Raw genomic sequence first — 23,214 nt, forward strand, 5'->3', positions numbered from 1 at the left:
AAGCGGCAACCTCGAGAGCTTGATCGAAATCTGTGGTAAAACGTAACCACAATTCCGTGTTTTGCCCAAGGACGTACGTATGGAATCTATCTACCCATCCAGGATATTCGTTTATGTGCATCAATTTCGGTGGGCGATTTAGACTTCCGGTCTCGCTTTCGCTTAGGAGTATGCTTTGAATACTTGGAGTTTGATTTGAAACAAACGCCCACTGACTGGTCGAAATTGGATTTGCTTGCGAGGATACCGGTGCGGGAGACTCGGCCCATGATGGCGACAAACCCGTGCTTCTATACTTGCTTTTAGCAGTAGATGGATTACCCCACCAATCCGGATTCATTTTGGATGCTTAATGATGAATACCTGATTGAATCACTCAAATCAAACCGTTAAATATGATTTGCAAAGCTTCTATTAAAAATTTTAAACAATTCGACGAAATAGTATTACTCGACGAAACAGTTAATAAACGACGAATCAGTTAATGATTCTGTACGACGAAACAAGTATACGACGAGACAAGTTGATTATGATGTCTGACGAAACAAGAATCCTTATCACTGATCGACGAAACACACTTCTTGAAAGATAGGCGGCGAAACAGGTAATGAAGTGATCCTACGAAACAGAATGATCTTTGAATGTCGACGAAACTGATTTGATTAAAGGTGCGACGAAACAGGTGTTAGATGTTATGCGACGAAATGAACTTCTCTTTTGGGCTCCTAATCGACGAAACGGCCCAATCCAAATTGAGGCCCAATGTACGACGAAACAAGTTAGGCCCAATTCAGGTGCGACAAAAGTGAAGTCGACGAAACCAATGCTTGTGTTTCGTCGAAGAAGTTTTTGGCGAAATGCTTTTGTTTCGTCTGCTTGTTCGTTTCGTCGAAAAAGTAACAGAGAGTTGGTGAAAAAGTTGGTGAGACTTTTCGCCTCAACCTTATCCCCAAACTGACACAGACACAACTTTTCAACTTAAGGCATGTTGATCTCACCAAACAAAGGATGGCATGTAATATTTTAATCAAATTTCAATTTCCAATTCTCAAACAACTAAACAGATACTTTGACCAAGATCAAAAACTTCAAAACATAAAGAACACTTTGAAGATGAGATGAACTTGATGAGTTTCCGGTAAACTTATGAGTTTTCCGGTGAACCGAAAAAGTTTCCGAAACACGAATTTTGCAAGAAACTTCACTAAAAACCAAAATTTAACATGTGAATATGAAGATTAAAATGGTTTTTATAAGAACTAACTGCAAAATACGAGGATTTTCGAAGTTTTAAACAGAAAATTTTCAAGAAAAATATACTTCAAAGACCCGAAAATCAACCGAAAACCACTCGGTTTTAGCAAGGAGAAGAGCCAAGGCTCTGATACCACTTGTAGGTCCGGCTAGGGGAGGATCTAGTCGCCTAATCCTCGTGTTCGATCTCGGTTTGCTATCTCGGTTGGATTCCGCACAACCGGGTTGGTTTGTACACAAGGATTAGGCGACTAGATCCTCCCCTAGCCGGACCTACACCCTTTTATAACTACCTACCTCCATCTCTTATTCTTCTTAGCCACCCAATTTGGGATCATTAACTTGTGATGTTTAATTGTTCCAGGCTTACAACTTGTTTAATATTTCAATATGAAATTTTTTTTGTAGTGTTAAATATTGAATTTTAAGAGTCCAGCCCTACCAATTTGAATTTTGAGAGTTCGGCTCCCATCGAGTTTCGTTCAAGCTCCGCCACTGATTATACACTTAGGGTGAAGGGAGTCGTTACCTATTCCAAATAGGTAAACTCCCCATTCAACCAATCAAACAGTGCCACGTCAATTCACCAATTAGTTTACCTATTGCTAAAAAACGTTGGCGGTGGTTTACCTATTTTGGATTAGATAAACTATTTTTTTATTTTTTATTTTTTTAAATTATGTGTTAAGATAAAACAAATAAAACATCAAACTTATAAATAAAAAAAAAACATTACATTAAAATCTAACTTAAAAAAATAATAATAATAAAACAACGCAACAACTAAAAAACTAAAAATTACAAGGCAACCATATTTTTTTGCGATCTCGCGTTTTCTTGCGAGTGTGATTTCCAATATCGAAGGGTGAACATTGTCGTGAGGCCGGTTAAACGTCTCCAAGTCCTTGTCGAACACAATGGCAGTGGAGTTGAAGTGAGGATGATGAAGGTGTACTGGTTTGTTTAATAATGAAAATTAGATTTTTTTAATAATGTAAACGGCTATATAGCCGTTAGAAGTGCACAATGGTCGAAAAAAAACATCTTCCCTCATCGGTAAAGCTTCACCGATCAAACAACCTCACCGAGCGGTAAACACCGTCGGCGGCGGTGTTAGCGATCGGTAAACCACTTTACCGATGGGTTAACCGCACCACACCGTTCACCCTTATACCTCTTTTTTTCTGGGTGAGACGAGCCTTACGCCAACCACTTGTGTGAGGAGCACCGTAAGTACATCTGCCAACGACTGGACTTACTCAATGCTGTTGCTATTTTGTCTAAAAAAAGTGCATGTGCCACACATTGCTAAAAAGAAAAATGTGCCTAAAGAATGTTGCTATTGTGAGAATCTTACTTTTTTCAATAAGTGAAAAGGCTCTCCAAAAATAAGTGTATGCCATTTAATGTAATGAGCACACGGTGTTCTTTAGTAAAAGGCGAAAGAATAGTTCGCGTTGTACTCACTACATGGCTGCATACCTTACAACCAAACTAACTACATGTTTTATAACTACCTTCTTCCATCTCTCATTCTGTTACCCAGCCAATGTGGGATTTAAAAGCCTCTCACCTTGTGGTTTATTCACCTCTACAACTTTTTCAACTTAATTTCATAAAATTTGTTTTTAATAAATCCTGGTTATGTAATTTAGCTTTCTAAAATAGAGATATGGACACCTTTTGGGTCTTCTTAGTCTATCAGATTCTAGTTTGTAAGTCACATATACACAACAAACGTTAATCTTCTGAATGACAAGTATGCGCTTTTCACAAAGTTGCCCCCGAACATGGATCGATCATGATTTATGAACAAGCAGAACATCGTATTGATCTTCTGAATGAGGGTTGTTCCTCCTCGTAGGAACCTTGAGGTCATAAAAGCTGTTTTGGAAAAGACTAGTGTAGAAGGAGTTTAAAAGTAGCTATTTTGCAGAGGTGACGACTTCAGTCAGTTCGTTACAAGTGGGTCGATCTGAGTTGTGTAAAATCTCAAATTGGGTAAGACTTGCCCTCAACCACTTGTTTAAGGAGCACTAAAATACATGTGATATCGTTAAGCTATTTTGTGTAAAAAAGCACATGTACCAAAATTGCTATAATATAAAAGAGCCTAAAGAATGTTGCTATTGTGGGAATTTAACCTTTTTCTGTAATATAATCTCAAAAAAGATGGTCTTTGGAATCAGTCACAAATCTTTATAAGTAGAGTTATATTCTATTATAATGATTCTCCAGTTTGTTTAATGGGTATGGAGAAAGCTTTTGATCCCATGCCAAATGAAAACAAGAAAAGAAATGTGCAGATAACAAAAAAAATCTGAAAAGAAAAAGAATTGATATTCGAGAATATAATTTGTAGGTCCACCCGGAGGATCGAGTAACCTCTATTCCCTGTTTTCCGACAAACCCGAAAGATTCAAACGGGTAAGTTAAACCAAGTTACGAACACAAAAACGACAAACACAAGATTCACCGATTAACACTCGATTGTATTAATCTAGAAAACGGTTACAAAGCAATGTTTACAAATGGTCTCTGTAAACTCTTAGTGTGTGTGTGTGTTACAGTGTGTTCGCTCTCAAATCTATTTAGACTTGTCTCCTTAATCTGTGTCTTCAGTCTGCTGTTTATATACTGAAGTGGACGGCGAACCTTCACATGTGCGACGAAGGTTGATGACGAAGCTTCACATGTGACGAAGGTTGTAACCTTCGTCACTTTTATCTTTGACGAACAATGGAACCTTCTTCATACATGTTCCAAAATCAATCTTCGTCATTCAATGGAACCTTCGTCAAGTCAGGCCCAAACTAAACATGATGTAAGCCCAAATCTATTGAGTCTGATGGAGGCCCAATAAGCTTCATATATTCGATAACATATATAGCAGTTTCATTAGAAACTTGTATTTTGTCAAAGTTTATGACATCATCATGATGATGTCATGGTGATGTTAGCTTGCGACGCTCCTTGCTTCGAGTGTCGAACTCTGGGGCGCACGACGGAGGAATGTCGTGACGTCGGGCTTGAGCCGAACCTAACCGAGTCGAACCGAACCGAGTCGCGTCCACATAATATGTATCAACAAACTCCCCCTTGGACGCTACTCGTGAGGTTCATCTTCCATGTCGAAGGATCTTCAAAGTCTTCACGTGTCGCAAGTAGAAAGTGAATCAACAAACTCCCCTTTTCATTTAGGAAGTGTATCAATAAACTCCCCCTTTGATTATGCTTGTGAATCTTTTGATCTTCAATGCTTAAGATCCTTGTGGTGTTGACTGATTGGTCAGCGGCAACTCGATCTTCTTGATCTTTTGAGTGCGTCCAGGTTGTGTCTTCATTCCGAAGCTTTTCATCTAACACGTTCTCTTCGCCTTTAGCTGGTTTGATTGCAGAATCTACACATACAAGAAAGCTAAACACGTAATGAGAACAGACACTTGGAATATAGTTAACATAAATAAACGACACACATGTGACGATTTTTCAATCAACCACCGTCCGACAGTTTGAAAGTTTAACAAATTGTTCAATTTTAATCTTTAACTTTCAAAACTTGCAAATTTCGACCGTTTATGAAGATTTAGTCGATTTGGTTTTCGTTCAGGTTTCAGGTAACGAAGACTCATGATCCAACATCGTTCAATCGAAAATAAGATAGAAATAAAATCTTTTTGGCTTTTATAAAGTTTATATTAAAACACACCTAAAATCTTTCTAGTATTTTGAATATTTGAAATGTAAAGACTGAAAGCAGTAAATAAATATATACAGAGTTGCAGAAACTAAGAAAAGTAAATATATACAAACATTCTTTTTGCGAGTTTCGAGGGTAAGAGAATCATATCAGTGTACGGTCACGCCAAAACGCTCTTGTTGTTCTATTGGTTAACATTTAGATAAGCATCCTATAACAATTATCGGTATTGTTGTCCACATAAGCTCAACTTATCAGATGTAATCATGGCGAGGGGATACATTAAGGTATGATTTATACTTACCGACCGGTGTTCATCCACATCACGACACATTCCCGTATCAAGGTATGCACGAGGGTTCATCTTACTGGTGAGTATACCGATTATCATATGTTTTGACGTATATGAAAATGTGAGAAACTCACTTATTTTGTTTGAAAACAAGCCCTATGTGATAGAATCACTTATTGATGAGGAACTTGATTTTCAGATGCATGAGGGCACAGGAGCAAGTCTGTGAACAGGTCAGTACTTTCGTACAGCAAAGAGACGAACTTGACTCCCAGATAAATGTGATAGATTATCACTTATTTTGTGGACATGTGATTGTTGATCACTTATTGAGGTCGTATGCAATATGTACACGTATGTATAGTATCATGGAAGATCTAGACTTGCGTCCCCGTTATTTTTCGGTAAAAGATACAACCATGATACCCAGATGATAAACAGCATAAGGACCACATATCTTAGAACCTCGACAATCTATCAAACGAAATTTCGGTACTAAGACCATATGCCAATGAGCGGTTCCCACCCGGTCTTCAGTCGATTTAGATTTATATAACCCTGCACACTTTAAAATGATTGTGAGCCTACCGATACATCTTATATAGAGCTGCTTATCATTTTTCAGTTTAGGTTTAAAGAGGTTTGGACAGACCACTGATGTACTATCATTTTCTCTTTTGCTCGCCAGGAAACTCATTTTTGTTTTTCTATTGTTTTTGTGTTCTTAAATTTTTCGATGTTTTTGGATTTTTTTTTTTAATTTGGATTTACTCCCCCTAAAATCAACAAACTTACAATAATTTTAAAAACACACAGATATTTACAAAAACAATTTTCTGATGTGGATTACTCTTGCTTGACCTTAATGTCGTTTACCAATAATAAAAAGTCAAATCTGGATTTATCAAATGCTTTGGTAAAAAGGTCGGCACGTTGGTCATCGGTATGGACCATGACAACATTGACGAGTTTCATATTGAAACAATCACGTTTGAGGTGATATTCGAGATCAACGTGTCTGGCCAAGAGGTGCTGTACGAGAGGATAATAATTCATAAAGCAGCATAAATATCGACAAGTATAAGAGAGATTAGAAATTTAAGACCGCATCCTGCAACTGCTTCGTGCATTGCCAGGAATCTGAGTGCTCTCCCAAACTAGATATCCACCCGATGTGGACTTCAAAATCGATTTTTGTTGCTACTTCAACTAACCAAGAAATCTCTTCACAGCAACAAGATCATAAACCTTTGGGTCCGGCTGGTCTTTCACATTGCACCAGCGAAGGTCTTTGACTTTCTCTTTGAGAAGTAGTGTGCGGTTGTTCAATCCACCCCAAGGCATCCGCACTGTAACACCCCCAAAATACCACCTGCGGAAACTCCGCGAGGCGTGTTACGCATCAGAGTCTGAGCCACCAATCACATTGAACCAATGATAAATATTTAGATAAAACATGTCATTAATTACTAATATCAAATGTCAAACATAATATTAATCCCAAAGAACTGTATACCGGAAGTATATAGTAAATCGTTTAACAATTGTTTCATATGAATACTCAAAACCAATGTATCACATATTTGTTAATCCCAGAGTCTCGATTCATGACCACTCCAGCACTCCCAGATAGCAAGTCCTTGTCTCAAGACCTAACGACCTGCAAGCATGTAGAACAAGTGTCAGACGATGCTGGTGAGTTCAGAGTTTGGTTAACGTGTTTTGTTACCAGATATATGTTAGGTCAGTTCAACGTTGTGATATGATGCTGATTATAACTTGTTGAGATACCCTAGGGAGTGTGCCCATATGTATCCGGGAAGTGTGTCCCTTAATAACCTGAAATGTGACCAGTCCCCAATAGCGCTATCGATTAATTACCCCATTTCCCTACAGGCAACCCAACAATGATTTATTCCAGGTTCAATAACCAAGACCCAATTTAACGGTTTACCCAAGATTCCCTTCCAAACGTTTACTAGTTGTCCCAAACCACCGGGACGCATGCTTGAGAAATGCAGTGAACTCACCTTGGTTTGCTCGGTAAGATTAATTACTCGTTCACACTTAATCAGTCAAGTCCTAAAGTAGGCTGCACGTATACATAATCAGTTTATAATCACGAAGTTGGTAAGTGAATCATCGCATCAATAAGCACCGAGTATCACATTGCACGTATTCGTAGTCATATGAGTATTGTTTTGTATTTAACAGCAGTTAAATATCTCAATTAACTTCTAACAGGGTTAACTCAGGTTACTGTGCAGATTGTCCAAGTTGGCGAATCACAAGTTGGCGAAACACATTCTGTTTCGTCGGAATCCCCTTTGGCGAAACACATTCTGTTTCGTCGACTGCCCCTTGGCGAAACACATTTTGTTTCGCCGAGAGGTCTATTTCGTCAAGTCTGTTTCGGTGTGATGTTAGTTACGTCGCATTATGTAACAGTTACACTATCATCACAGAAACCCTAATCTCACAACTACAGCCGTTACATATCATCATCATCATCAAACAAAACGTTCAATCATCATCTAACCAACACATGACTCGCTACTTATCTAACGTAGTTAGGTTCGTGATAGTAACACGTATTCGATCAGTGTTCAACCAACAGAATTAACAAACATCAACTCGATATGAACGTCACTAAATCCAGTTCCATCAAAAGCATATTCATATCAATCCGACTCGCTTAGTAGCATTCTAAATTAACATCATATTTCGCACAACGTTACATAACCGATTAACAAATCAAGTATGCACAATACGTATAAAGAAATCAACGAATCAAGATGCCGATTAAACAAACACGCACTAACCGGTTCGAGATGAATAAGTAAGGATTCGAGAGGGAAAGATGATGGTGAAAGATGGTTGTCGCCGTCGCACAGCAGAGCAAGTTCTTAGGGTTTCTAACTTTTGCCAAAGATATGAAACGGAAGTCTGTTTACATTAATATACACAATATACCGAACTGGGCCCGAACTGGGCCTTGGCGAAACTGGGCTCGGCGAAACAAGTCCTGTTTCGTCGAGCTATGGTTGAGGAATCACCCTCTTGTTTCGTCGAGATTGCTTATGGCTATGCAATTCTGTTGAGTTAGGTTGTGAAGGTTATACGAGACTTAACTAGTTCAAGTGTGTACTAACAGGTTCACATAATATCATTAACACATAAAACATGTAATACTCACGATACATTACATCAAATCACCATGTGCACATTACAAGTCAATAAGTCAAACAACTAATCAGTCAAGGTCAACGTGCATTTAATGCGAAAGTGAAGTTCGAAAACTCGAGTTGTCACATCATCCCCAACTTGAAAGAAATTTCGTCCCGAAATTTGATGAGCCATCCGCAACACGATGCGATGCTAATCAGGATGACTGTGCATTTTCCACGGGTGTCACATCATCCCCAACTTGAATGGGAATTTCGTCCTGAAATTCACTAGTTACATGAGATCTAGAATTGCTAAGCTTGGTGTTGTCTTTGGGGAACAAATGTGGATACTTACGTTCCATCTGGTCCTCGCGTTCCCACGTGAACTCCGGACCACGTCTTGAGTTCCAACGAACTCTCACAATCGGGATACGACTGTGTTTACGAACTTTAACTTCCCGATCCATAATCTCAATTGGTTCTTCGACAAATTGCAACTTGTCGTCTATCTTCAGTTCCTGAAATGGTACAACTAGTGTTTCATCAGCTAAACACTTCTTTAACTGCGATACGTGAAACACATCATGGACGTTACCCAACTCAGCAGGTAGCTCTAACCTGTAGGCCACTTTACCAATTCGCTCCACAATTTTGAATGGCCCTACATAACGAGGGTTTAGCTTGCCGCGTTTCCCAAAACGCACCACACCCTTCCAGGGTGAGACCTTTAACATGACGCGATCATTAACTTTAAATTCCAACGGTTTACTACGCTTGTCGGCGTAGCTTTTCTGGCGGTCGCGAGCTGCGGCCATACGGTTTCGGATCTGCACGATGTTTTCTGATGTCTCAAGCACAAGCTCAGGCCTGTGATCTGACTATCTCCCACCTCAAGCCAACAGAGAGGTGAACGGCATTTCCGTCCGTACAGTGCTTCGAACGGAGCTGCCTTAATGCTTGTATGGTAGCTGTTATTGTAGGAGAACTCTATCAATGGCAAGTGTTTCTCCCACCCCTTCCCAAAATCAATCACACACGCCCGCAACATGTCTTCAAGTGTTTGAATGGTGCGCTCGCTCTGACCATCCGTCTGTGGGTGGTAGGCAGTACTCATATCGAGTTGGGAACCGAACGATTTATGCATTGACTGCCATAATTCGGAAGTGAAACGCGGATCTCGGTCTGAGATGATAGAAGTTGGCACCCCGTGCCTAGAAACCACCTCCTTAAGATACACTGCTGCCAGCTGAGAGAATTTGTCTGTTTCCTTGATTGCCAGAAAATGTGCTGACTTTGTGAGTCGATCAACAATCACCCATATAGTATCGTTTCCAGCCTGAGTCCTCGGTAACCCTGTAACGAAATCCATGGCGATCTGTTCCCACTTCCACGTGGGTATCTCTGGCTGTTGAAGTAGACCCGAGGGCTTTTGATGTTCGGCTTTGACTTTAGCACAAGTCAAACATCTGCTGACGTAGGTTGCTATGTGAGCTTTCATGCCAGGCCACCAGTATGTAGTTTTCAAGTCGTGGTACATCTTATCTGATCCAGGATGTACGGAGTAACGTGATTTATGTGCTTCCTCCGTCACGAGTTCTCTTAAATTGCCATATAATGGGACCCAAATACGTCCGGTTACGTAGTAAGCACCGTCTCCCTTTCGTCCTAGTCGTTGCCTCGAGCCGCGTAAAGCTTCAGCCCGGACGTTTTCTGGTTTCAACGCTTCTACCTGAGCGTCTCGTATCTGGGAAGGAAGATTGGATTGGATCGTGAGTTGCAATGCTCGTACCCGCCTAGGTGCATTAATCTTTCTGCTGAGGGCGTCAGCTGCGACGTTCGCCTTGCCCGGATGACACTTGATGGCACATTCATAATCATTTAGTAGTTCAACCCATCGCCGTTGCCACATATTCAATTCTTTCTGGTCGAAGATATGCTGAAGACTCCTATGGTCGGTGTAGATGGTGCATTTGGTACCGTACAGATAGTGCCTCCAGATCTTCAACGCAAATACCACCGCTCCTAACTCCAAGTCGTGTGTCGTGTAATTTTTCTCGTGAATCTTCAACTGTCGCGAGGCATAGGCTATCACCTTCTCGTGTTGCATTAACACACAGCCGAGACCTTGAATCGATGCATCACAGTAGACCACGAAATCTTCGGTACCCTCTGGCAAAGACAAGATCGGTGCACTGCAAAGTTTCTGTTTTAACAACTGGAAAGCCTCTTCCTGTTTCGTTCCCCAAGAGTACACCGTGTTCTTCTGTGTCAGCGAGGTGAGAGGTTGCGCGATTTTCGAGAAATCTCTAATAAATCTTCGATAGTATCCGGCGAGACCAAGAAATTGGCGCACCTCAGAAGGAGTCTTTGGTGCCGCCCAATTCTTAACTGCGTCCACTTTCGCAGGATCCACATGTATCCCTTTTTTCGTTAACGACGTGGCCAAGGAAATGCACTTCCCGAATCCAGAAATCGCACTTGGAAAACTTCACATACAACTGTTCCCTTCTCAAAAGTTCCAAGATGAGACGTAGGTGACGCTCGTGATCCTCCTTATTCTTTGAATAAACCAAGATGTCATCAATGAACACTATAACAAACTCGTCGAGATATGGCTTACATACGCGGTTCATGAGATCCATGAAGACCGCTGGTGCATTTGTCAATCCAAACGGCATAACCAAAAACTCGTAGTGTCCGTAGCGCGTTCGAAAAGCCGTCTTGGGGACATCCTCTTCTCTAACCCTTACCTGGTGGTAACCCGACCTTAAGTCGATCTTTGAACAAAAACTTGACCCTTGCAGCTGGTCAAACAAGTCGTCGATGCGTGGCAATGGATAACGGTTCTTAATGGTTACCTTGTTGAGCTCCCGATAGTCAATACACATGCGGAATGTCCCATCCTTCTTCTTTACAAACAGAACTGGGGCTCCCCAAGGTGAAGAACTGGGTCGAATGAAACCTCTATCCAATAATTCCTGTAGCTGATTAGACAATTCCTGTAACTCCCCAGGGGCCAACCGGTATGGAGCTCGAGCAATTGGGGCCGCTCCCGGCGCAAGATCAATCTGAAATTCTACTTGTCGGTGAGGAGGTAGCCCTGGTAGCTCCTCTGGAAACACATCAGCGAATTCTCGCACCACTGGTAGGTCTTCGATTCTTCTCTCCTCAGACTGAGCGTTAGTAACTAACGCTAACATTGCAGGATACCCCTTTTGTAGATACTTTTGCGCATGCATGGCCGAGATAATACCAACCATCGTCCCACTACGATGTCCTTGAACTAACAATGACTCCCCATTGGGGAGAGGGATACGCACAACCTTCTCCTTACACAAAATTTCCGCTTGGTGCTTGGACAGCCAATCCATGCCTACCACTATATCGAAACTACCGAGCGTAACGGGAAGGAGATCAATATCAAACACTTGACCCACGAGATCTAGTTTGCACCCGAAAAGGACATTCGAGGCTTCTATCGTTTTACCATCTGCTAATTCTACTACTTGCTTAACTTCTAAAGGTGTGGGGGTTATCCCCAATCGTTGACTAAACTCTAGGGACACATAACTCCAATCGGCACCAGAATCAAATAACACAGAAGCAATATGATTGTTTACAGGAAACGTACCGGTGACAACATTGCCGTCATTCCTAGCATCCCCTGCCCCAAGCTGAAACACCCTGCCCCGAGCACCATTACCCCCATTGTTGCCATTGTTGTTGTTGTTCCCAGCATTGTTGTTATTCGGGCGGTTGTTGTCGTTAGCATTCTGGTTTAGCTGAGGGCAATCCCGCTTAAAGTGACCCTCGTCCCCACACTGATAGCACCCCTTTCTGAAGCCCTGATTCTGCTGGGGTGGTTGTCCCTGCTGTCTCTGGTTCTGCTGGTTCTGTTGCTGCTGATGTTTGGGCTGTGGAGCCCTACAATCTTTGGCCTCGTGGCCCGCTTTACCACACCTGCTACATGTCCGTCCACACTGCCCGAAATGATGATAGCCACACTTGTTACACCGTGGCTTCCTCCCTGCATACGAACCCTGACTTTGGCTACTTCCCTGGCCTTGATTGACAGAAGACGACTGGCTGATGCTACGATTGCTATTGTTGTCTGGCCTTTTTCTGAGTCTGACCCGCACTAGATGCTTTGTCGTAATCGTTCCACTTCCGCTTGTTATCATTAGCGGACGCAGTGGTAGTGGGTGCAGCAGTAGTAGTGGCTGAAACACGCGGTGGTAACGAGTTACTCTCCACCTCTTGATCCACAATCTTGTGGGTCAAACGGACAATCTGTGTCAAATCATTGAGATGGGCTGTAGTGACCAATCTTCACACGCGGAGGCAGCCCCTTGATGAATAACTCGATCCTCCGAGACATAGGCCGGGACAAGTTCGGGCACATGTCGGCCAATTCATACGATCGCTTCACATACGCTTCGACTTCAGATCCAACCATCTTCAAGTCATAATACTCGTTTTCCAACTTCTGGGCCTCATCCCGAGGACAATACTCTTCCCTGATCAGCTCTTTAAAGTCATCCCAAGTTATGGCATTCGCTGCCTCGATGCCCAGCAACTGCACTTGGGCATTCCACCACGTTAGGGCACCATCCGCCAGGGTACCCGCAACATATTTCACCCTGTCCCCAGCGGGACAGTTACATATAGCAAATACTGACTCTGCCTTTTCGAACCATCTCAGAAGTCCCACAGCCCCTTCAGTCCCGGTGAAGGTCTGTGGCTTACAGTCCATAAACATTTTGAACGTACACGCAGGCTGCTTAGGTTGAGGTTGCACTTGCTGACCTAAATGACGAAAGGAAACACATTATAGGAGTGAAAAGACGTGCACGCGATATAAGAGGAAAAAGTACTTGGTACATTCCGTACCAGCTTGATAGGCTGCTAAAGCCTCAGCCACACGGGTGTTAATTAGGTCAGTCAACTCAGCCTGAGTCATGTTAATGTTGCCACGTTCGTGTCCTCGTCCACTCATGATTCTATATATATAAAGATGAACCGATTCAGGAAATCGAAATAAGATGGAAATCAAGTATCATGTTGATATCTATGTACTACCAAGTTCACACATAATAAGGCGGAACCCTTCTCACACTCGATAAGCCTCACTGGGACTTGCATGCACCCCACGTTATTATTAAGTGTGCACCCATAATAATAAAGCAATTTGCATGCTTATCTCAGTGCCTCTTAGCTTGCGCTCGAAGTTTCCCCCGTTCACACAACACAACGAATGGTATCGCAGATTTGCAATCCGTATAAGTCGAAAAGTAGTGTCACACTATCAAGTCATCATAGTATTAAGTGTATCGTTTCATGCAAGTGATGAGTGGGTGACTACTAAGGAAGTAATGCATAAACTAAACAGAAGACGAACCTTGCAATCTGGAGTTGAGTGTCATGATCGATTCTTCGAAGGTATTCGGTTATAGTCTGGTTTTATAAAACGTTTTAAAACCTAGTTCGCTATAACCAGTGGCTCTGATACCAAACTGTAACACCCCCAAAATACCACCTGCGGAAACTCCGCGAGGTGTGTTACGCATCAGAGTCTGAGCCACCAATCACATTGAACCAATGATAAATATTTAGATAAAACATGTCATTAATTACTAATAGCAAATGTCAAACATAATATTAATCCCAAAGAACTGTATAGCGGAAGCATATAGTAAATCGTTTAACAATTTTTCATATGAATACTCAAAACCAATGTATCACATATTTGTTAATCCCAGAGTCTCGATTCATGACCACTCCAGCACTCCCAGATAGCAAGTCCTTGTCTCAAGACCTAACGACCTGCAAGCATGCAGAACAAGTGTCAGACGACGCTGGTGAGTTCAGAGTTTGGTTAACGTGTTTTGTTACCAGATATATGTTAGGTCAGTTCAACGTTGTGATATGATGCTGATTATAACTTGTTGAGATACCCTAGGGAGTGTGCCCATATGTATCCGGGAAGTGTGTCCCTTAATAACCTGAAATGTGACCAGTCCCCAATAGCGCTATCGACTAATTACCCCATTGCCCTACAGGCAACCCAACAATGATTTATTCTAGGTTCAATAACCAAGACCCAATTTAACGGTTTACCCAAGATTCCCTTCCAAACGTTTACTAGTTGTCCCAAACCACCGGGACGCATGCTTGAGAAATGCAGTGAACTCACCTTGGTTTGCTCGGTAAGATTAATTACTCGTTCACACTTAATCAGTCAAGTCCTAAAGTAGGCACGTATACATAATCAGTTTATAATCACGAAGTTGGTAAGTGAATCATCGCATCAATAAGCACCGAGTATCACATTGCACGTATTCGTAGTCATATGAGTATTGTTTTGTACTTAACAGCAGTTAAATATCTCAATTAACTTCTAACAGGGTTAACTCAGGTTACTGTGCAGATTGTCCAAGTTGGCGAATCACAAGTTGGCGAAACACATTCTGTTTCGTCGGAATCCCCTTTGGCGAAACACTTTCTGTTTCGTCGACTGCCCCTTGGCGAAACACATTCTGTTTCGCCGAGAGGTCTATTTCGTCAAGTCTGTTTCGGGGTGATGTTAGTTACGTCGCATTATGTAACAGTTACACTATCATCACAGAAACCCTAATCTCACAACTACAGCCGTTACATATCATCATCATCATCAAACAAAACGTTCAATCATCATCTAACCAACACATGACTCGCTACTTATCTAACGTAGTTAGGTTCGTGATAGTAACACGTATTCGATCAGTGTTCAACCAACAGAATTAACAAACATCAACTCGATATGAACGTCACTAAATCCAGTTCCATCAAAAGCATATCCATATCAATCCGACTCGATTAGTAGCATTCAAAATTAACATCATATTTCGCACAACGTTACATAACCGATTAACAAATCAAGTATGCACAATACGTATAAAGAAATCAACGAATCAAGATGCCGATTAAACAAACACGCACTAACCGGTTCGAGATGAATAAGTAAGGATTCGAGAGGGAAAGATGATGGTGAAAGATGGTTGTCGCCGTCGCACAGCAGAGCAAGTTCTTAGGGTTTCTAACTTTTGCCAAAGATATGAAACGGAAGTCTGTTTACGTTAATATACACAATATACCGAACTGGACCCGAACTGGGCCTTGGCGAAACTGGGCTCGGCGAAACAAGTCCTGTTTCGTCGAGCTATGGTTGACGAATCACCCTCTTGTTTCGTCGAGATTGCTTATGGCTATGCAATTCTGTTTAGTCAGGTTGTGAAGGTTATACGAGACTTAACTAGTTCAAGTGTGTACTAACAGGTTCACATAATATCATTAACACATAAAACATGTAATACTCACGATACATTACATCAAATCACAATGTGCACATTACAAGTCAATAAGTCAAACAACTAATCAGTCAAGGTCAACGTGCATTTAATGCGAAAGTGAAGTTCGAAAACTCGAGTTGTCATACGCACACCCGGTTGGTTTGATCAACAAACACATTTTCTTCAATCACACCGCGAAGAAATGTACACTGCACGTTCATCTTGTTGATTTTGAACTTCAGACGTGTTGCAGGTGCGTACATTTTGATTTGAATCTATCATGTTGACCCGATCAAAAAACATAACAACCAAATTTTTGGCACATATTTCATCTTGTCGAATTTTTCAACTTCATTCAACCACATTCTTTCACCAGACATTTTTGTCTTCTATTCTCCTCTCTCCATCAAAGGCAAAAAATTCTCCTAGATGTAACAATATTTTGAAGCCTTATGTCGCCGATCATGTGCATGGACGCTCCACTATCAACAATCCTAAGACTATCAATAGTTCCTTCTGGAACATCCTGCACACTCATTCAGAGATTAGTTGGAGAGAGGGACCCAAGCCTTCATGGTCTTGGGTCGTCCTTCATCATCGAGAATTGTAACATCCATTTCCCGATGATTCGGAATTGATGTAGCTCCCCCTGAAACAGTTTTCAATTTTGGTTTCCAAATCTGTTTTTGTTTTTCATGTTTAACATTTGATTTAACAGATTTTGTTTGGACAACCTCTGGTTTTAAAACCTTCTCAACATTTTTCCGTTGTTTCTTTATCTGTTTCACTTCTTGTTGTTTAACAATACGAGGGTCCTGTTTTGGTGAAACAGATCTTTTATGGTATTTGTTACCACGGGGGGGTTCAGCCTTTGACTTTCCCTTGGTGAGATATGGACAATTCTTAACAATGTGTCCATACTTACAACATTCAAAGCATGATCTCCGCTCAACAAACCTCGAAGTATCATAACTGTAAGAACTTGACGATGAACTTCGTGATCTTGAGGTACTTGGTCCTACATCACAGCCGTTTGTGTGTTGTGTATAGTTGTTTTGACTGTTTCTTTTCAAATTGTTTTCGAAAGTTTCAATTTTATCAGTCCCTCTGGATTTCACGAATTTTATCTTCTGAATCGTCTTCTTGATTTGGCTTTGTTTGCCTTTTCCATTTCCTTGGGCAGCGTGATTTTGCTTTCGTTGATTGTTTTGTTTTTGCAATTTTTGATTCCCATATTTCTTTCTAACTTCGGATTTTGGGATAGGAGCACACTGAGTTACTACAACTCTTGGGCTCGACTTTCCCAAAAACTTACTGGTAGAATCTTCGAAAACTTTATCAATCAAAGATTGATTGACATTTTTGATAGGGAAATCCTTGTCTGAATATATTTTATCAGATCCAATCAACGTGTAAAGCAAGTTCACGCTTTCACAACTTCCAGATGAGGATTCAACGGACTTGGCTTTAGCAGTCACAAACGGTTTTGCAGGTGGATCACAAAGAATGTGATTCTCGAGAGGTATGTTTTCTCTTTTGTTACCGTTTCTGACTGTTCAGAGTTAGTATCCTCGGATTCATCATCTGACGAATCAGCATCCTCAACAATGACTGGAGGATCCTGATTTTGTTCAGCACTTGACACATCTGTATCTGCTGACACATCTGAATCTGAAGATACTTCCTTTTTGTAACCTAGCCCAATTGTGAATTCCTCAAGGCTCAATGAAACTGAGGGCTCAAAATGAGGTTTATTTTCCTCATCAGACATCGAAGAATAATCGTGTTTAATAGGTGGTGGACACTTCTTATAACCTATGCACGTGACATCCTTTTTCTTTTTCTGTATGTCAATGATGTGATCCAGCACATACCTAGAGTTTGAATAACTATTCAGCTTAAGCTGGATCGCCTCACTTCCTCACACTTAGCACAGGCCTAACTCTTTTTGCATGATCTCAAGACGATTGATGTAAAGGTTTATTTCAGTTTGTTTTCTTGAAACCATTTTCGTTAGCTCGGTCTTATCTTCTTTTAATCTTTCAATTATCTTTTTAAATTCCTTTTCATAATTTTCACGAAACATGTTGGCCTCTGTGCATTTCGAAAGATCCACGATCAAATGTTGATTGTGGATAAATGTCACATCATATTTGCTTAGCAAATCGTCATATTTGCTTTGCAAATCGGACAATTTAACATTTAATCCAACACACATATCACATCTATCACAACTATCAGATTTTGATTCATCGACACGTACCTGACTGGAATCACTCTCAGATGTTGACCTATCTGCATCAGAATCAACAACCTCCTTTGATGATTCACATTCAGATCCATCCTTGCTTGAACTTGAAGTTGTAACATCTTCAATTGAAGTTGAAACGTCTTCAACTGAACTACTGTCATGTTCAGAACTGTCATAGTTTCGCGATGATTCACCATTGCTGGCATCTTTGACAATTTTAGCATAAAACGCCGTTTTTGTTTGACTACAGTTCCTTGGATCAAGAGATGATGGTGCTACAGTAGAACGATGGCATTTTGAAGCAACTGGTGGTAATGGATTTCCATACAAGTCTGTTGTTGGAGCTGGCTTTACAGGAACTTCTATCAGATTACCATATAAATCTGTTGTCATTTTCAGTTCACTTTGCTTTTGATTAGTAACCGATGCCCATTGTTCTGCCGTAATTCGAGGTGGTGTGGGAGATTCGGCCCATGATGGCGATAATCCCGTACTTCTATACTTGCTTTCCGCATTAGACGGAGTACCCCACCAATGCGGATTCATTTCGAATATATAATGAAGAGTACCTGGTTAAAACAATCAAATCAAACAGTTAAATATGAATTTGAAAGCTTTTGTTAAAAACTCTAAGTATGATCGACGAAGATTGGAGAGTTCGAACAAGACTTGTGTGACGAAGGTAGTTAAGTTCGGCGTGTACACAAGTGACGAAGGTTGAGGTTAAGTGAGTGTGAGGAAGGTTGAGGTGAGGAAGGTTGAGTTGAGGAAGGTTGAAGGTGAGTGTTACGAAGGTTAAAGGTGAGGAAGGTTGAGGTGAGGAAGGTTAAAGGTGAGGAAGGTTAAAGGTGCGTGTTACGAAGGTTAAAGGTGAGGAAGGTTAAAGGTGAGGAAGGTTTAAAGGTGAGGAAGGTTAAAGAGAGGAAGGTTGATGTGAGTGTGACGAAGGTTGTAAGTGGGGAAGGTTAGGGTGAGGAAGGTTGTAATGTATGGGGAAGGTTGTTTAGTGGCGAAGGTTGTCTGCATGTATGGCTGAGGTGAGGAAGGTTGAGGTGAGTGTGACGAAGGTTAAAGGTGAGGAAGGTTAAAGGTGAGGAAGGTTAAAGAGCTAGGGAAGGTTAAATAGATATTTTCACACAAAGTAAATCTTATCCTCTGAACCTTATCTTTTATCTTCTGACAAAAGACACCCATTTTCAAACTACACCTCACTGTAACAGTTCACTCAACAACTAGTAATCATGTCTTTTGTACACAAAAGTCAAATTAATATATTTTAAGCACAAACACTTCAATCATTCACCAAAACAAAGATCAAAATACAGAAATATATGGAGAATATTATGAACTGTATGAAGATCTGATGAACGCACTTGATGATTTAGGCCAAATTTTCACCGGATAAATTTTCGTGACCCAAATTTTTGCTAAATCTTTCAATAAAACCCCACAATAACGTACACGCATGTAATATAACAAGGTTTCCACTAAAACAAGAAGCAAAACATACTGATTTTCAAGGTTTTGAAAAAGATTTTTCAGAAAAATGATTTTCAATCAAGAACATAAACTGAAATACACTTTCAAAATCTATCAAAACACGAGAAAAATCGACTTGGTTTAAACAAGGAATCGAGCCAAAGCTCTGATACCAATTGTAGGTCCACTCGGAGGATCGAGTAACCTCTATTCCCTGTTTTCCGACAAACCCGAAAGTGCGGAATCCAAACGGGTAAGTTAAACCAAGTTACGAACACAAAAACGACAAACACAAGATTCACCGATTAACACTCCATTGTATTAATCTAGAAAACGGTTACAAAGCAATGTTTACAAATGGTCTCTGTAAACTCTCAGTGTGTGTGTTACAGTGTGTTCGCTCTCAAATCTATTCAGCCTTGTCTCCTTAATATGTGTCTTCAGTCTGCTGTTTATATACTGAAGTGGACGGCGAACCTTCACATGTGCGACGAAGGTTGATGACGAAGCTTCACATGTGATGAAGGTTGTAACCTTCGTCACTTTTATCTTTGACGAACAATGGAACCTTCTTCATACATGTTCCAAAATCAATCTTCGTCATTCAATGGAACCTTCGTCAAGTCAGGCCCAAACTAAACATGATGTAAGCCCAAATCTATTGAGTCTGATGGAGGCCCAATAAGCTTCATATATTTGATGACATATATAGCAGTTTCATTAGAAACTTGTATTTTGTCAAAGTTTATGACATCATCATGACATCATCATGATGATGTCATGGTGATGTTAGCTTGCGACGCTCCTTGCTTCGAGTGTCGAACTCTGGGGCGCACGACGGAGGAATGTCGTGACGTCGGGCTTGAGCCGAACCTAACTGAGTCGAACCGAGTCGAACCGAACCGAGTCTCGTCCACATAATATGTATCAACATAATTCGAGCAGAATGAGAATTACAAAGAAAATTGTATGAATACCCCTTGTTACTTACTGAAGGAAAAAAGAAAAAGCTACAAAGTGAAGAAATCTGGATAGATTGATTTGTAAACTAATATGGTTATAATGGTGGTGTTGCCTGGCCAAGTACAAATTAGGTAACTTCCTCTAAAATTCCGGTCCGTTGAACTTTCAAGTTTAATATTTGTGTGTTTCTCAGCCCATTTTGGGTATTTTTGAAATACCTGGTCGGGTTGTACCTGAGTGTGTTTGAACCCGCAACTAAAGGGGTTGTTCTAAAAGTACTTATGAACAAACATAAATGAAAGGTAGAAAAATTAATTATTCAGTTTGAAAAGGAGGTATAAATTAACAATTTTTAATATTTATCAGCTTTAAACTAAAAGATTTGTTGAAGAAACATAATAAAAATTAAAAGACAGGTTTTAAAAAAAGGTATAACTTAACATTGTATTTATATATATATCAGTTTTAAACTAGAAGATTGGTTGGAGCTCTTCAATAATAGAAGTGGCTCTCCAAAAACTAATGTATGCCATTTAATGTAACAAGCACACGGTATTCTTTAGTAAAAGGCGAAAGAATAGTTCGCTTTGTGCTTATTACATGGCTGCATATACATTCAAACCATACCAACTTCCCTTTAATAACTACCTTCCTCCATCTCTCATTCTCTTACCCATCCAATGTGGGATCAGTAACCAGTGATGTGCAATTGTTCCAACATGTTATATATTTTAATATGAAATAATGAATTTGTATAACAATATGTGTATGATTTCTACTTTTTTGGACACTTTATCCTAGTTTTTGCGGTAACTTGATATAAAAATATGTTTTTATTTGTTAGAAAGCAAGTCTGAACAAAGTATGTTGCTAATTTCTATCAGATTCTTGTTTGTAAATCACATGAACAAGACAGGTGTTCATCTTCTGAACGACGGGTTCGTTCAATTGATTCATGAACAATCTTCATTTTGAGCTTCATGATCTTCTGAATTACGATGGTAATTGAGGTCATGAATGCATTTATCCGCATAACCATTCGACTATACCTCTTTGTCCTCGGCGAGACTTACCCTCAAAGCCTCGACTACTTGTTTGAGGAGCACTGTAAAAACAGATGATACCACGAAGCCAATGACTTGACTTACACTACACTGTTGCTATTTTGTGTTGCATTATGTTGCATCTAGACTACAAGGTTAACATCAAGGTCATTGTTAAGAAACTCGTAAGACCATAACAAACCAAAACCGATATTCGAGCAACTTTTTACTTGGATTCTTTTTGCCCTGTGAATTTTGAAAGTTAATAATTTTTTGTGATGGAAGTAGTCTAAGAATAGGTAGGTGAGAAATAAACTAGTGAGCAAAACAAACAACCTCAATGAGTTTTGACTAAAATAAGATTTAAACTAAAAATTTTGTTAGAAATACAAGTTAAAAAAAAAGATTATGATATAGAACTCTAAAAAACTACAATTTTTAAACTAGATGATTGATTGGAGCTCTTCAATAATAGAAGAGGCTATCAAAAATAAATGTATGCCATTTGATGTAACAAGCACACGGTATTCTTTAGTAAAAGGCGAAAGAATAGTTCGCTTTGTGCTCATTACATGGCTGCATATCCTAAAACATTACTAACTGTGTTTTTTATGACTATCTTCTCCCATCTCTCCTTTTCTTACCCAACCAATGTGGGATCTCAACAAACCTCTGATGTGCAACTGTCCCAACTTGTTTTATATTTCAATATGGAAATTATATTTTTCAATAAACCTCTGATGTGTTTGATTTCTGTTTTTAATTTGGACAACATATCTTAGTTTTTGTAATAATTTGATATAAAAAATGTTTCTTCTTTGTTAGAAAAATTAAGTCTGAACAAAGCAAGTTGCTATCAGATACTTGTTTGTAAATCACACGAACGAGACAAATGTTCATCTTTTGAACGACGGGTTCACAAGATTGCTTAATGAACAAGTACAAGAGAGTTCATTTTGAGCTTCTTCATCTTCTGAATGGTGATGGTATTCGAGATCATGAATGAATTTATTTACATAACTGTTCCACTATACCTCTTTGTTCTAGGCGAGACTTACTCTCAACCACCATATCGTGAAGCCAATGACTCGACTTACACTACACAGTTGCTACTTTGTGTAAAAAAGTGCATGTACCAACTATTGCTAAAAATTTAAATGTGCCTAAAGAATGTTGCTATTGTGAGCATCTACCTTTTTTCTGTATCAAAACCTGAAAGTTGAAAAAAAAAGAAGGCCTTTGGAATCAGTCACAAATCTTTATGATTAGAGTGATTAACTGGTTATATTCTGTTATAATGATTCTCCATTTGTTTAATGGGCGTGGAGAAAGCTACTGATCCCATACCAAATGAAAACAAGAAAAAGAAATGTGCAGATAAATAAATAAAAAAATCGGTTGCAAATATAGAATCAAATTCTGAAAGAAAGAAAAAGAAACGATATTATATGAATATTTCAAGCAGAATGAGAATGACAAAGAAAATGGTATGAATAGTGAAGGAAAAAAGAAAAAGAAGAAGCTGCAAGAAGAAATTTTACAGAAGTAGCCTTTACTTTCTCATTATAAACTTAATCCTCATGTTAAAAGATGCTATCCAATTCTCAATACGATTACAAACTAATGGTAGGTAGACGAGCAACAAGCTGCGCCGCTACCCCTTTCTGAATAGCAAACCCTACCCTGCTAAACACAAAATTCTGCCCCTTAACATGTGCGGTGTTACTGCTTACCACC

The 23,214-nt window shown here is 40.0% G+C and overlaps 1 protein-coding gene and 3 non-coding genes across 4 annotated transcripts; all 4 read right to left on the reverse strand.

Annotated features, from left to right (window-relative positions):
• Positions 1-2,611: 2,611 nt before the first annotated feature.
• Positions 2,612-2,730, reverse strand: LOC118491945. Its single transcript, XR_004892390.1, has one exon. It is a non-coding gene; the product is annotated as a U5 spliceosomal RNA (small nuclear RNA).
• Positions 2,731-17,215: 14,485 nt separating this feature from the next.
• LOC118491454 (suppressor protein SRP40-like) lies at positions 17,216-18,538 on the reverse strand. The gene is made up of 3 exons (XM_035989251.1): positions 18,367-18,538; positions 18,005-18,267; positions 17,216-17,584 (listed from the first exon to the last, which is right to left on the reverse strand). The coding sequence occupies exons 1-3, from the start codon at positions 18,536-18,538 to the stop codon at positions 17,216-17,218; spliced, it is 804 nt and encodes a 267-aa protein (XP_035845144.1).
• Positions 18,539-20,921: 2,383 nt separating this feature from the next.
• On the reverse strand, positions 20,922-21,040 carry LOC118491835. Its single transcript, XR_004892280.1, has one exon. It is a non-coding gene; the product is annotated as a U5 spliceosomal RNA (small nuclear RNA).
• An 897-nt stretch (positions 21,041-21,937) lies between these two features.
• Positions 21,938-22,055, reverse strand: LOC118491868. The gene has a single exon (XR_004892313.1). It is a non-coding gene; the product is annotated as a U5 spliceosomal RNA (small nuclear RNA).
• Between the last annotated feature and the right edge of the window lie 1,159 nt (positions 22,056-23,214).

Source organism: Helianthus annuus, chromosome 4 (assembly GCF_002127325.2).
Source record: "Helianthus annuus cultivar XRQ/B chromosome 4, HanXRQr2.0-SUNRISE, whole genome shotgun sequence".
Classification (NCBI taxonomy): Eukaryota; Viridiplantae; Streptophyta; class Magnoliopsida; order Asterales; family Asteraceae; genus Helianthus; species Helianthus annuus.